Below are 16262 nucleotides of genomic sequence, written 5' to 3'. Positions count from 1 at the left end.
AGAAAACCCAAAACCAAGAAAATGCTCTTGTATAAGAAGTTCATCCTCTCTTCCAACTCACCTGCAGAGCTCTTGTGCCTATGGTGGTGAAGACACATAACAAAAGTCCTAGCCTCTAACAAACGCTAGGGTGTGTGAACTGCCAGGTGCCCACAGCAAAGAAAAGCGCAGTCTTTGTATTCACTTCATACAAAGCAGCAGAGCCAACCCACATACCATTAGAAACCAATGTAATGTCCAGGCTTTCATCTCTGACCTGCTATTTCCTCACATTTTATGGATGCTGAGTGGCCATAACAGGAATGTGATACCTTCTGCTCAAAGATTCTCAACTCTCTGGCCAAGATGTACAGGTTCAGAATGATAGTTTAATACGTCCAGCCAGCGGTACTAACATACTTTCCAAATTGGGTAATCTGCATAAAAAACGACACATACAGAACCACAACTTACCAACATTTACAGATCAGTGCTACCAAAAGAACCAAGGCTAATACCATGTCTCCACTTTCTTCCCCTTTGAGAACTATGTAATTTACTGGTATGAAACTACTCTAGCCACTGATTTGTAAATGAAAAGAAAAATGATAGTGAGAAAACAAGAGGGTTCCTTAAAAGGAAAACCAAAACAAAACAGGAAGTCAAATCTTAAGTTTGCTACTGACAGACATCCTGATACCTAATAGAAAGCAAGTTCTAGTAATTAAAATCAGGTCAAAACTGCCTTGCTAGCTTAGTATAGGGGTCAAGTTTCAGGTATCCTAGGAAAACTACTAAAAATAGATCATAGCTTCTACTACTGAAGACACTGATGTAGTTTCATATGAATTTTGTCTTTTAATTTTTTAAGTTTACTTTGAGAGGGAGAGCACAGAAGGGGCATGGAGGGGAGGGAGAGATAGGGAGAGGGAGCGAAGGGAGGCGGGGGAAAGAGAAAGAATATTCCAAGCAGGCTCCATGCTGACAGTGCAAGCTCAATCCTGATTCGGGGCTCAATCCTGCAAACCAGGAGATCATAATCTGAAATCAAGTGTCAGAAGCTCAACAGTTTTAACCACTCAGGCACCCCAAGAACTTTGTCTAAGTTTATGATGAGCTGGACTAAGCCGTTTCTAAAGTACAGAAATTATATAATTATTTGGAGGCTAATTTTCCCAGCAATAGCTAGCCAGTGCCACATACACTTATCTCTGCTGCTACATTATATCCAGTGCTCCAGTCTGTTAGAGGGCACAAAGGGAAGAACAGAGTCACCAAGAATTTAAGAGACTGTGGTAAGAAAATTATTCTACATCTGGAACTAAATTGATACAGGTTACTGATGATATTCAACTGAACTACTGGGTACAGCACAAAAAAATAACCTTGAAAAGTAAAGTAGTGCTTGGTAATCTAGAGAGGAAAACATAAAGATGAAGTCTTTATTCTTATACACCCTGACAGCTTACCAATATTGATCTGAATTGGTGACAATGAATTCTGGGGGCAGCCACAAGAGGAACGCAGGACACAGGTAAACTCTAGACCCTATGGAATTGGGCTCATCACTAGGCTCAGTGAGAAAGAAAAGGATATATTAATGCAATGACACATTCTTACTCAGGGGAGAGCATCAGAGCAACAGTCAGAAAGCTCACAGTATACAGGAACTCAATGTGGCTGGAGCACAGAGGGAGGGGAGGTCTCCTACGCCCCATTAAGGAACATGGACTCCTTTTAGTATGGTGATAGTTGAAAATTTTAACAGTCGATAATTATTTCCTTCCCCAACTCTTTTAAAACAATTCAAGTATTTATCAAAAGGGAGCTGCTCTAGTTGAAGGGCATGGTTGTATAGAGCCTCAATTCTTCCCTAGTTCTAGACAAAAGAGAATCCAGAGAAAGGCGAGATGATCTCAGAAGATAAAGGCAGTAGACAACAGAAAGAGTACGTTTCTAGAAAAGCTGAATTTGAGTTCACAGCTAATTGGCTATGTAAGTATGTAAATGTAAATCAATATGCCTCAGTTTTCTTACAAGAAAACACAGGTCTCATCTATCCAGAGCTGCACACGGAACAGGAGAAGGAAACAGATCTGAAAGTGTTACAAACAACAATTTGTAAGGACTGCAGAATGAATGCAGGGGGCTCGGTAGGTGTGATTTCAACATACAAAAATGGTAGAGGGGAAGCTTTCCAAGTGAGAATAGCAGTAAGCAGAGGGACAGACATACACTATGGAGGGCTTTGGGTGAACAATTTGGCTAGAGTTTAAGGATTGGAGTACTCACAAGTTTTCCTTAAGTGAACTTTTATGCCAAACCATTTCTGATTGTTTTTTGCATAAGGTGAAAATTTCAAATCAAGGGTCTATTAATTATTCAAAACCCTTAAATACTAAGACCTGAAGGCAAGGAGAGTCATGCAAGCACTACTAGTCACAAACACCTGATGTCCAGCACGAGGTGACCAAAGTGTGAGAATACTCACAATAAAACAACATAGAACTATTAAAAGTTGGGAAATCTATGACATGGATTCATCTCCAAGACATGCCTGCACATATATTTATGCATGTATAAATTACCTCCACATGAATACTAATAGTTACCGTGTCTGAGAGAAGAAAGTGGCTGGGAGGGGTCAGGGAGAAGACATACGTGTCACTGTATGCTCTTTTACGTAAGAACTGAATTTTGGGGGCGCCTGGGTGGCTCAGTCGGTTGTGTCCGACTTCGGCTCAGGTCATGATCTCACAGTTTGTGGGTTTGAGCCCCGCGTTGGGCTCTGTGCTAACAGCTCAGCGCCTGGAGCCTGCTTCACATTCTGTGTCTCCCTCTCTCTCTGCCCCTTCCCTGCTCACTCTGTCTCTCTCAAAATAAAATAAAGACATAAAAAAATTAAAAAAAAAAAGAACTGAAATTTTAACCATCTATTTGTATTATTTGTAAATTTAAAAAATCAACACTTTTTTTTTTTTTAAAGGACATATTAACCAGTATTTCAACAAATGGTGCCGGGCAACTGAACCACCACATGAAAAGAATGAAGGCTGGATCCCTTCCTCCCACCATATACAAAAATTAACTCAAAATGGACAAAAATCTCAATGTAACACCTAAGATTTCTAAGTCTTAGATGAAAGTAGTGTAAATCTTCATGACCTTGGATTAGGCAATGGTTCCTTACATATTGCACCAAGAGCATGAGCAACCTAAGAAAAAAAATATATTGGACTTCAACAACCTTATCAACTTTTGGGTTTCAAAGGACACTATCAAGCAAGTAAATGACAACCTACAGATTAGGATAATATATATATATATTTTAAACATTTATTTATTTTTGAGAGGCAGAGAGAGACAGTGTGATCAGGGGAGGGGCAGAGAAAGAGAGGTAGACACAGAATCTGAAGCAGGCTCCAGGCTCTGAGCTGTCAGAACAGAGCCCAATGTGGGGCCCGAACCCAGGAACCGTGAGATCATGACCTGAGCCAAAGTTAGACATATAACCGACTGAGCCACCCAGACGCCTGGGGAAAATATATTTGTAAATCATGTAACTGCTAAAAAGCACAGTATCCACAATATATAAAGTAGTATTACAACTCAACGAAGACGACCCAATTAAAAAATGAGCAAAGATCTGAATAAACAATTCTCCCAAAGATAAACAAACGGGCAGTTAGCACTTGAAAATATTCACAACATCCATTATTCATCTAGAAAATGTAAATCAAAAGGACAGTGAAACACTGCTTCATACCCACTAGCATTGTTGGTGAGGCTGCAGAGATATTGCAACTCTGGTGGAAATTTAAAATGGTGCAGCCACTCTGGCACTCTAGAAGCTCCTCAAATGGTTGAAAAGTGTTAGCACATGAGCCAGGTATATACCCAAGAGAAATGAAAACATGTCCATATAAAAACGTGTACATGAATGCTCATAGTAGCATTATTTCAAACTGTCAAAAGACGGAAGGAATCTAATGTCCACAGACAAGAGGACTGGATAAAAATTTGGTATATCCATACAACGGGATGGTATTCAGCCATAAAAGCACATGGCTAAGTCTTTAGCCTCCAAGACATTACACTACGTGAAAGGAGCCAGACACAAAAGGCCACAGAGCATATGATTCCATTTATATGACAAAATGTCCAAAACAGTCAAATCTATAGAAATACAAAGTAAATTAGTAGTTGTCAGGAGCTGGGGGAAAGGGGAATGGGGAATAACTGTGAATGGCACAGTTTTTCCTTTTGTGGTGATGAACGTTTTCCAAAATTAGATAGTAGTGGCGCCGCACAACTTTGTGAATATACTAAGAACCATGGAATCATATACTTTGAATAGGTGAATTTTATAGTATTTGAATTATACACACACACACACACACACACACACACACACACACATATACACACACACAAATACACTTTTTTTTAATGTTTTATTTATTTTTGATACAGAGAGACAGAGCATGAGAGGGGGAGGGGCACAGAGAGAGAGAGGGAGACCCAGAAACGGAAGCAGGCTCCAGGCTCTGAGCTAGCTGTCAGCAGAGCCTGACGTGGGGCTCGAACCCACGAATGTGAGATCTGACCTGAGCCGAAGTCGGAGACTTAACCAACTGAGCCACCCAGGCGCCCCGTATTTTTTTTTTAAGTAAGCTCTACACCCAACGTGGGGCTTGGACCCCAAGATCAAGAGTCGCATGCTCTACCTACTGAGCCAGCCAGGCCCCCCCTCAAGGAAAAAATCTGAGAACCTATACTTACAATTCTTAGTTAGGTCCTCCAAAGACTCAACAGATTTGGGGGCTAGATATGCCACTTCGGTATCTTGAAAGGAAACGAGCTCTATCAACAGCTGAAATAAGCTTTACAGATATCTTTATAAACAGGCCATTTAGATTAAAAGAAATCTTCAGGGGCACCTGGGTGGCTCCGTCGGTTAAGCGCCCCACCTTCGGCTCAGGTCATCATCTCAGTTTGTGGCTTTGAGCCCTGCATCGGGCTCTGTACTCCCGGCTAGGAGCCTGCTTCAGATTCGGTGTCTCCCTCTCTCTCTTCCCCTTCCTCACTCATTCTCTCTCTCAGAAAAATAAACATTAAAAAATTACAAATTTTCAGAAGTCTGTTAGACAAAAACGGAATCACTGGTTTTTTTGATATTCGCTAAGAAAAGATCACCTATGTCTTTTTCTTCCTAAAGATGTGCAGCTGGTCATAAAACTGAGGCGCCTACAGCCTTCACTTCTACCTGCTGAGGTGTCCCAACTGTTCCTGGTTACTCTGGTTACTCTACTCATCTGCCTGTCTACTTACTCACTCTTAAACATTTTATTTTTAAGTAATCTCTACACCTAACATGGGGTTCGAACTCACAACCCTGAGATCAAGAGTCAGACGCTCCACGGACTGAGCCAGCCAGGTACTCCACTCTGCCATATTTAAATATGGCAATAAGGATAAAGAATTGTAACAAGATTAAAAAAAAGAAAGAAAGAAATGCCATTTTCTTGATTATAGCCTAATCTCTGTGCAAAATAAATGAAACGCCCTTAGATTAAAAAAATTTGCTGAATAAATACTGCCTTTTAAATATTTCCTTCACTCTTAAACTTAGCCATTGAATCCAGCCGATGCACATTCCTCTCCTCCTTTCCCCTCATCTACTGAAGTTGTTACTCTCTTGATCATTTCTCTAACTAAATGGTTCCCAAGTTTTTTTCTACCTCAAATATCTTGGCAGGTATGGGCAAGGAGGAGGAAACAAAAATTTTCCGGGGACCATCAGTAGCTTGATAAATGCTCTCATCTCAATTTGAAGTCACTTCAACAAAGTACACCGTTTCCCTCTTCAAATATCAGTCCTTGGAGGCTTATTATATTTACAAAACTAAATTTACTTATTTAAATAACGTAATTATATTAATGGGATATTCAATCCTGCCAAACTTTTAAGGTTTTGACATCACCAAGAACCAAATACTTGGTCTCTGCAATTAGCCTCAAAATAATCTAGAGTATTTTCTGATTAAAAGATGCATAAACCCTTACTGTAACCTTTCTAACCTCTTCACTGTTCTATCAGAATTATGAAAAGACAACACACGCATTAAAGGCCTAAAAACTAAATTGTTCAATACTTGGAAATAATACCAGGCAGAAAGGTGAAGACGCCATTTATATATGTGTGCTAACAGCAGGGCTCTGCCACTGCAGTTCTTAAAGAGTCAAACTGTTCTGAGCTGTGTTCCAGCAAAGGCTTGTACCGAGCAAATGAGAGGCAAAGGGAGAGAGCTCGTTCTAGAGGGCTGGCGCCGGCCAGGAGTAGCCTGACCAGTAAAACGTGTGATCTGAACATCATCAAGTATTTACAAGTATTTTTATGTACCTTCCTACTTAATTCCCAGTGACCCTGACACTTAGAAACAGCAATCTCAGACCGCCCTTTAAGAAGAAAGCACTTACATTAAATGTATAGACGTCTATACAGTCATGTTCTCACCACCTGCACCGTTTCCCCATTTCTCCAAGTAAAGCCTACGCACACATACAAGAAAATGTTCACAAAGTCACTGAACTAAGGACAGTTCCAACACATATTTAGTACCACATTATGCCAAACCCAGCTGGAGTAAAAGGTCCAGAGGATGAAGAGATCATGGAATACAGCTCATGGGGACAGAAAAAATGTAAAATGGATAGTGAAGATCTGTGTGAAAGACAAGTTTTTTTGAGATGCTTGGACCGTGCTGGTTAACAGCTAACAGAAGTGTAACTTCTTCTTCTTTTTTAAGTTTATTTATTTTGCGAGAGACAGAATGAGCTGGGAAGCAGAGAGAGAAAGGAGGCTGAGGATCAGAAGCGGGCTCTGTGCTGACTGCAGAGAGCCCAATGGGGGCTCAAACTCAGGCCCGTGACTCATAACCTAAGCCAAAATCGGACACTTAACCGACTGAGCCCCCCAGGCACCCCAAAGCTGTGTAACTTTCAAAGCTAAATGCAAGCAACTCCAAAAGACCATTATTTCATTAATGCCAATTCTGCTTTTGGATTGAGAAATCAGGAGAGAAGACAGAGATTATATTAACCTGACATTATCATTCTCAACATAAGGAAGCAGAAGTCATTCCAAAATACCAGTCCTTTCATTTTTCAGGAATTAATACACACTCAACTACTTAGGAAAGTGCTCAATCACTCATCACAATGATGATTACGAAGTTTCAAGGCAGAATCCCCCTGGAGTAGCAAGTTTCAAAGTGCGGTCTGGGGACCCCTAGGAGTCTCTCTTGTACTCTCTGGGAAGAAGGCACAAAGTCAAACCATCTTCACAGTATTAAGATGCTTTCTCATGGTCACTCTTAAATGAGTGTTTTCTAGAAGCTACAAGAGATTGATATCGCAATAGACAGAATGTAAAGCAATGCCACTATTTATTTTCTTTTTAAAAGTTATTATTCCACTTATATGTATGGTACCTACAGCAGTCAAATTTACAGACAGTAAGCGAAATGGTGGTTGCCAGAAGGTAAGAGCAGGGAATTCAGTTGGAGAAGATGAAAAAATTCTGGGGATGGCTGGTGGTGATGTTTGCACAATGTTCATGTACTTCATGCCCCAGAACTGTGCACTTAAAATGGTAAATTCTATGTTATGTATATTTTACCGCAATTTAAAAAACCACACATTATATTAACTAACAAGCTTATTATTCCAAATGTATTCCAAGCGATTATGAAATTCTTACTTTTAATTTCTAATAATGTAAACATCTATAGGTATAATTTCCACAAGAGCTTCTGGGTCCCACAATGTGTTTAGATTTGCAAAGGTGTCCGGAGTCCAAGAAGTTCGAAAACTACTGTCCTAGAGGTAGTTTGGGTTGGCCTATCTGAGAGAGCATGCAACTCTTGATCATGGGCAAAGAGTTTACTTAAAAACAAAAAAAAACCCGGAAAAAACAAAACCCACTGCCCTAGAGTATTGGTCAGTTATGTAAATCTTCCACTGTACCCCATACCTCCAACCTAATGAACACTCAACACCAAACAGAAACAAATGGTATGGCACCAAGGCTATCAGTCTCTTTCTCTGAGGTAGATATCAATACCTTTCTTTAAAAAAAATTTTTTTAATGTTTTTTGGGTTTTTTTTTTAGAGAGACAAGAGAGACACAGTGTGAGCAGGGGAGGGTCAGAGAGAGTGGGAGACACAGAATCTGAAAAAGGCTCCAGGCTCTGAGCTGTCAGCACAGAGTCCGATGCGGGGCCCGAAACCATGAACTGTGAGATCATGACCTGAGCCGAAGTCGGATGCTTAGCCGACTGAGCCACCCAGGCGCCCTGATAGCAATACCTTTCTATATACACTCAAATCTTGACATCAATAAGGCCTAGGTTTCACTGTTTTGTTCTTGCTATAGGTTTTAAAGGCATTCAGTGGGGGAATGTCCTACCCCTAATACATGGCTACCACCAGTTACAGTGAACATCTCTACACCCACCACCCAGATCCTACCATAACCTTTTGCCATATTCATTTTATCATAGATCTATCCATTTCTATTAGTCTTCATGTAAACTGAAGACATCAGTACATGCATCCACTAATTTTTCTGTTGAAACAAAATCTACATACAGCGAAAGGCATAAATGCTAGGGGTACATTTGCTGAGTTTGACAAATGCATATACCTGTGCAACTTTAACCCCTATAAATATAAAGAACATTATAATCACCACAGAAAGTTCCCTGTGGTTAAGCCAATCACTGCCTGCCTACAGTGGCCACTATTCTGATTTTTCACCCACAGACTGCACTTTTGCTTGTTCTAGAATTTCATATAAATGGAATCATACAATGTACCTTTCATGCAGCTTCCTTCCCTTAGCGTGTTTCTGAAATTGGTCTATATTGCGGAGTACAACAGTCCGTTCCCTCTTATTGCTGAGTAGTTCCACGTGTAGATACATCACAGATAATCCACTTTCCTATAATGGATTGCTGCCAATTTTTTGCTTTTAAAATAATAAAGATTTTTGTCCAGGTCTTCTTCTGGACCTACATCTTCATCCCTCTTGTGTAAATACCAAGGAGTGGTATTTCTGGGAGGGGAAAACCTTTTTAATTATGGAAAATTTCAAACATACACAAGAAAGAATCGTATAACGGATTCCCATTAAAGCCAGCTGCACCTATACTGATCCATAGCCACCCTCGTCTTATTTATAGTCCCTCCCCGTTATTCTGAAGTCCTGGATAACATCATTGTCTTGAAATACTTCAAAAAACAATGTTTTCAAATCTGGTCAAATTATTTATCATGAAATATTTAAGAAAATTTCATCACTGATTTACCTATGGATTGTTTAACTAAAATAGCAATGGATGAACTATAATTTTTATTCTACCCCCTTATCTTTAAAAAATAATTTTTTTTAGCGTTGATTTTTGAGAGAGGGAGAGAAAGAGCACAAGCGAGGGAGGGCAGTGAGAGAGAGAGAGAGAGAGACAGAGAATCGGAAGTAGGCTCCAGGCTCCAGCTGTCAGTGCAGAGCCTAATGCGGGGCTTGAACTCGAGAACTGGGAGATCATGACCTGAGTCATGTCGGGCACTTAATCAACTGAGCCACCCAGGCGCCCCAGCTCTTCCTGTCTTCTAAATGATGCCTTCTCTACCACCCTTCCTTAATACCTAGAGAGATGATGGTACAAACACATTTTCTATTCTTACTCTGAAAGAACTAGAGCTAAACACAAAAGCTGGTGTTGAGAAATGGCACACAGGAACACTGATATGATCAAGCAGATCTCCCAAGTGTTAAGTACCTTAAATCAGCAAATCCCACACTCTGGTACCCATTTTATAAGTGAAACTATGTGAGATTTACAACCTAAATGTTCAATAAGCCGTTAGCGTAATTATGCAACATCCTAAGATAAACACACACAGAGGGTTTAGAAGCCTGGAACCACCTGCGGACATGCACGCTGCACACGCGGCAGTTGCGAGTGAGAGGGGAATATTTACCATTCATCAATTTTAATCACCTCTTCCCAATAAATTTCACAATAATTTCAGTTGGATCTTATTTTTCTGTGCCAAGTTTTTCAAATAACTCAGAGCTTTGGAGGCACCCATGATGCACATCCTTGAAAATATAGAATATAGGACCCTCGATTAAGTTCCAGAAAAGTGAACTCTAGAGTTAAACAGCACACACACAGTAGTACCAAGAAGAAAAAAAAAAAAGACTGAAATCTAGACAAAGGGTTTTGACAAGATGCCAATATGTTAATAAGGACCCAAAGGACAGGCGTTATACAATCGAATACAACTAACTACTGCTCACTTGATTCACGATCCAGTCCAGAGTTTGGCATCACTGACAGGGTGATTTTGTTGGCGTCCATTTTCCTGTGCGTTAAAGGATGCTTACTTAGCAGCATTCAGGTCTCAAACTCACCATATGGTAGTAGCACCCCTCCTTTCCATTCCTGACAAGCAACAACTGTCTCCAGAACTTGCCAAATGTCCCCTGAGAGCTAAATTCACCCTGGGTGAGAACCACTGATCTAACTTCACACTTGGACGTCTGTATGTACAACATTCCTTTCCATTTCACTCTTCAAAAAACAATGCTTAGCTTCAAGGAGCTAACAGTCTAAAAACAAAAGATGCAATGGTCAAGAATTTTAGAATTTTATTGCAATGTCCTGTATATAAGGAGGGCTTCAAAATTAAAGCGCCAGAGAGTTTTGTCCACCACAGATCTATCTCCCCTCCCTCACAACCTACAAACATAATGGCTCACATTAAACCGTACAAATTCCTCAGAAAAGACTCACACTGTAATCTTCAGTCAGCTACATTGTATTCAGGGCAGAATGAGTTTCATTTAATTTCATCTGGAGTCAGACCCCTGGATTCAAATCCCTGCTCTACCACTTACTAGCTTCATGAGAAGTTGACCAAGTTATTTTCCTTTTGCCTAACTTTTTTTTTTTTAATTTTTTGTTTTATTTATTTTTGATACTGAGAGAGACAGAGCATGAGAGGGGGAGGGGCAGAGAGAGAAGGAGACACAGAACTGGAAGCAGGCTCCAGGCTCTGAGCTAGCTGTTAGCACAGAGCCTGACGTGGGGCTCGAACCCACGAATGTGAGATCTGACCTGAGCCGAAGCCGGAGGCTTAACCGACTGAGCCACCCAGGCACCCCTTTTCCTTTTGCCTAACTTTAAAACAGAAATAATACTATCAATTTAACTTATGGGAACAAAATGAGTATAAAATGCTTAAAACAGTGCTTAGTATATACATGGTAACTGTCCAATAAATGTCAGTTATTTGCTATTATTTTAACTACAAGCCCATTAAGACAGGTGCTGTTATCACCAATCTATAGATGAAGAAACAGGCCAAGAGATTAAGAAAGTTGCCTGTGGTCAAAAAAGTGTAAGGCTGTGGCTTAAGGATTTAAAAACAGTCCGTCTGATTCCAGAGCCCAGAATTTTTCCATTATGTCAATAAAATTATGCTAAGATTCATTAACTATCAAGAGTAATATATCAGCTTACTACAAAATTACCAACACAAGACAAATTTTCATTAAATGATTAACTTAGAACCATTAACTAAATTCAAGCACATTACTGAATTAAGGCTACACTGCTTCTGTACATGGACAGACAACTTTCAGTTTCTATATCCCGTCTTAAATGACTCTTACTTACATACACTTTACTTTCTGACACTGCTCAGGTTATACTGAAGCAGCTTATTACAATTAGTCTACTAAAAGACCATCGACGCAAAAGGACAACACGGGGTTGTCAGAGACAGATATTATCTTGTATACATTCTGAGTGTCTTGTTCTTACTCCAAGGTCACTGATTTTGTAAACGACAGATTTTGCTTCCAAGTCCCAGAAGTCTTTGGTGACACTTTTGGTTTGGTCTGCCCTTACCTCACACCTAAGTTCTTAATGACTCCCAAACATGCCACACATGCTCTTTACACACATGCCTGTCTGTCATTCAACTTACTACTGTTTCTTGCTTAAACTTTGCTATTCCCAATAAACCAATAAATCATGTACCCCCTCCTCTTGAAACCATTTCACTACTGCTAGTTTTTCCAACATTTCATGCACTATCGACACGTTTTTCAACTCGGACTTTAAATATTACTCATTTTATTTTTATGTTTTTTATTTATTTTTGAGAGACAGAAAGAAAGTGCAAACAAGGGAGGGTCAGAGAAAGAGGGAAACAGAATCCAAAGACAGACTCCAGGCTCTGAGCTGTTAGCACAGAGCCCAATGCGGGGCTCGAACCCATGAACCGCGGGATCATAACCTGAGCCAAAGTTGGATGCTTAACAGACTGAGGCGCCCCAAATATTATTCATTTTAGTGTTGAGAGAAAGTCAGAACAGACAGCCTTAGCTTATACTAACTTCACATTCCCCAAAAATTAGACTGAGAAGAGACCCCAGAAACTTAGCCCAACCCTTTGGTTTCACAAACGAAAGACAGGTAACTTGGTGAGATCTTTAACTTCTCTAAGATTCTACAAAGAGTTTAGTCTTGGGCATTTGTGTTCTCTTATCCTCCTTTGCTCTTCCAATTACTCACTTGGATTTTAACATTTTTCCTGCCTCTACAGTTCAGTATCCTCCCTCAATGCAGTGTTTTTATCAGAAGACTTACAAGAGGGACGCCTGGGTGCTCAGTCGGCTGGGCGTCCAACTACAGCTCAGGTCATGATCTGCAGGTTCACGGGTTCGAGCTCCACATCGGGCTCTATGCTGACTGCTCAGAGCCTGCTTCAGACTCTGTGTCTCCTTTTCTCTCTGTCCTTTCCCGCTCATGCTTGCGCGCGCTCTCTCTCTCTCTCTCTCTCTCTCTCTCTCTCAAGAATAAACAAACATTAACAAAAAATTTTTTAACAAAAATAAAAATGAAAAAATTAAAGAGTTGTCCAACACGGTCATTTTGAAAAAACAGTCCAAATAATTCCACCCCCAACCTATTACTCTAATAAAAGGGAAAGAGGCTGAAAATCTCTAGTTCGAGCCAAAATTTTGCCTAATGTTCAGGTCATTCTCTAATTAGTCTTCTATAACAAGTCAGTTTCACCTACTTTCTCCACACCAAATTTGCCTTCCTGTTCACCAAAGAGAAAAAAGAGAAAAATCACGTTATACCACCCATATTCAGAAAGTTCATGTTTCACTCTTCCTCATTATTTTCATAGACTCTTGAGTTACATTACCGATTTATCAATCATCAGACTCTTGCTCACTAATCTGTCGCTTCCTTGTCTCTGAATTCGGATTACAAACTGGTCATTAGCACACAGACCATGAATTCTAGATCTGCTGACACATACACCATTCAAAACCCATTAAAAAATCGTCAATGCCTCCCCTGCTGTCAACCAAATGAGGAAAACTGTAACTTTCTCTTATGGAGTTCCTACCTCTCTTTGCAGATTCTCCACCAGAGCTCACTCCAAAAACCTCGCTTTGTGACGCTGTTCCTGAGATTTCTGTTTTCTTTGAACTATGCAGCATTTTGTTCATAACCTTCTTATGGAAATTACTATTTAGGTTTTTCTCACATGCACTCCTACCATAAAGTATCAGAAGACAAAATCTATGGTTCTCAGCTTTGTTCTTCCCCATACTGTTTAGCAAAGGGCCTTGTACATACCAAACCCTCACAGCCAGCTGCCAACTTAAAGATGAGCTTTGCCAGGACTTCTTTATAGACTAGCCCTCAAGTCACAATTAGTTTGTCAAGCCATTTTATGAATAAAAATATTTTACTTACACCTTAGTATCTCCAATTAATCAAGTTAAACTCTTCTATTTCACCATATATATATATATATGAAAAAAAAACTGTCCTCATTTCAGGGCTTCTCTTACTGAAATGATCTGTGTGAAAGTATACCTTTGTCTCTCTTTCGAGTCACTGATCAACTAAACAAAACTTTCCTCTACTCATGCCACCATAAAAACCAAATTTATTAAGAGCCACAAACTGAAACAAAATATTCCTTCGGGCCACAGTTCACTTGCTAGAAAACAGGAAAAGCTCTGTGGTAATTCTGAATTGCTGCAAGGTAACTAACAAAGTGCAAAGTAATAACTGAACAGAAAGAGACTGAAACAGGCACCCGAGGACCGCATACTAGGACCGCATACTAGGAACGCTTCTCCTTCCCGTAGGGAGTCTTCCTCTGCTAATAGTCAATGCCGTCAAAAACCATCACCATATGCTACTCAAGTCTACCATCACTTTCAAGTAGGCAAATTTCTTGAAGACAAGCAGCAATTCAGTTCAACATGCTTTTCTTTATTTTTGAGAGAGAGAGAGAGAGAGAGAGAGAGAGAGAGAGAGAGAGGGAGGGAGGGCGAGCGAGTAGAGGAGAGGCAGAGAGAGCAGGCTCCAGGTTCCAAGCTGTCAGCAGCACAGAGCCCAAGGCGGGTTGGATCCCTCATGCCCTGAGTAGAAGTCGGAGGGCTGAGCCACTCAGGCGCCCCTCAAAAAGCTTTTAAAGTGCCCCCTCCATGACCGGCAGAGTGTGGAAGATAAGGAGACCTATAAAAATAACAAAGTGCATGCTCCGTACTGCCCCTTTACCTATCTCCATCAGCCAGGATTTTGACCAGATCAACCATTATTTGCATTAGAAAGATAAGTTTAAAAAAATTTCCCCACCCCAGGTTATCTGATGGGGACTGCCCCCCCATTCCCTCCCGAGTAATCAATCACCAATCTAGCACGCTTGTCTTTCAAAGCCCACCTAAAACGTTAAAAATCAGTAAGCCTTTTGTAAATGCAGTACTTAAAAAAAACAAAACCACTCCAGGATACGACACTGGCATTTGAAACTTAAAAACTTACGTTATGGATCAAAAGCTCCGTACAATGACAAAGCTAAAAGCGCTGTCTCTCACTAATAAGAGTGAATCAGAGCGATCACCGACTCCACCCAATTGCCACCCTAGCGAAAACCGGACAGTTCAAAACCTGGAAGGCTCGCCCAGCCCGCCCCACGCCAGAAAGGAGTCGGACTCCATACATCAGCGTCTTAGTGTCACCAAATGATAGCAAGAAACGTCACCAAATACTGACATTTATCAGGACATTTTGTTCTGTCGACCTAGCCGTACCTTTTTTCACAGTTCCCGAACTCTCCCCACCCCCTCCGTTCCTTTAAACACGGAAAGCTCAGCAGGGGCTCTTACCTGAAAAATGAAGCGTCCGTTCGGATTTTCTAAGTACATTTCCATGACTTGGTGTGCGAGGAAAACCTACAATTCACACCTCGCCTCCACCGAAAAGGTGTCTGCACCTTCTCTCAAAAAGCCTGGGGTCTGGGAGTTGTGTCCGTACATTTAAAGGGTCCCCAGATCGCAGTAACCTTACAACTGATTTTCAGCCTCGCACAAACCTACTCGGACGTTTCGAAGTGACACCGGGTAGTGGCAACCCCGCACCTGAGCCAAGACCTGCTCACCGCTGCAAAAAGCAGCTTTTTGGGGGTCAGGAACGAAAACAGCCCATCAAGGGGGCCGAAGCGAAGCTTCGCAAACCCTGCCCACGTCGCAGTCAGGCGAGCCCCGGCCCCCACTTCTCGCCCATCCCCAGGAAATCCTCCATGAAAGGCCTCACACAAAAGGGCCTCGGCGCCGCGGACGCACGATTCCCCGGCTCCCGCCGCCCCTTCCCCCCCCACCCCTAGCCCCGACGAGCACAGACTCACCAGCACCGTGGTGCAGATGGACCTCAGCTCAGACTCCACTTTCTCCCGATAGTCCTTAATCAGCTGCAACTTCTTGTCGGAGGTGTCGGTTTTCTGCTCGATGCTCGAGATGACCCTCCAGGCAGACCTGCGGCCGCCGACCACGTTCTTGTAGGCCACCGACAGCAGGTTGCGCTCCTCGTTCGACAGCTCGGCGCCCTGCTCGGTCACGGCCTTCATGCAGGTGGCCATGTCGTCGTAGCGCTCGGCCTGCTCGGCCAGCTTCGCCTTCTGGATCAGCTCCGTCTTCTCCATGAGGACGGGGAGAAAGCGCGAGGGCGAGCACCGACCCGGATCGGGAGGAGGCGTGCGGACGGCCTGCGGGCGGAGGGCGCCGACAGAAAGGCGGGGGCGGCGCCGTCAGACAATGCGCCCGCCGCCGCGGGCCGCCCGCCGCCCCTTTTGTCCGGCCCCGCACGCGCCGCCCAGTTGAATTTCCCTCCCCCGCCCAC

The 16262-nt window shown here is 41.9% G+C and overlaps 1 protein-coding gene across 2 annotated transcripts in view; it reads right to left on the bottom strand.

Annotated features, from left to right (window-relative positions):
• YWHAQ (tyrosine 3-monooxygenase/tryptophan 5-monooxygenase activation protein theta) overlaps positions 1 to 16262 on the bottom strand; it is a 41566-nt gene that overhangs the window by 24828 nt on the left and 476 nt on the right. For both annotated transcript variants that reach the window (XM_029938320.1, XM_029938321.1), the window contains exon 2: positions 15772 to 16128. In XM_029938320.1, coding sequence (XP_029794180.1) covers positions 15772 to 16065 — 294 coding nt within the window. In that variant the 5' untranslated portion in view covers positions 16066 to 16128. The remainder of the gene's footprint in view (positions 1 to 15771; positions 16129 to 16262) is intronic.

Source organism: Suricata suricatta, chromosome 4 (assembly GCF_006229205.1).
Source record: "Suricata suricatta isolate VVHF042 chromosome 4, meerkat_22Aug2017_6uvM2_HiC, whole genome shotgun sequence".
Classification (NCBI taxonomy): domain Eukaryota; kingdom Metazoa; phylum Chordata; class Mammalia; order Carnivora; family Herpestidae; genus Suricata; species Suricata suricatta.
Note: the sequence above shows the minus strand (reverse complement) of the source record. Positions and strands in the feature narration are given on the sequence as shown.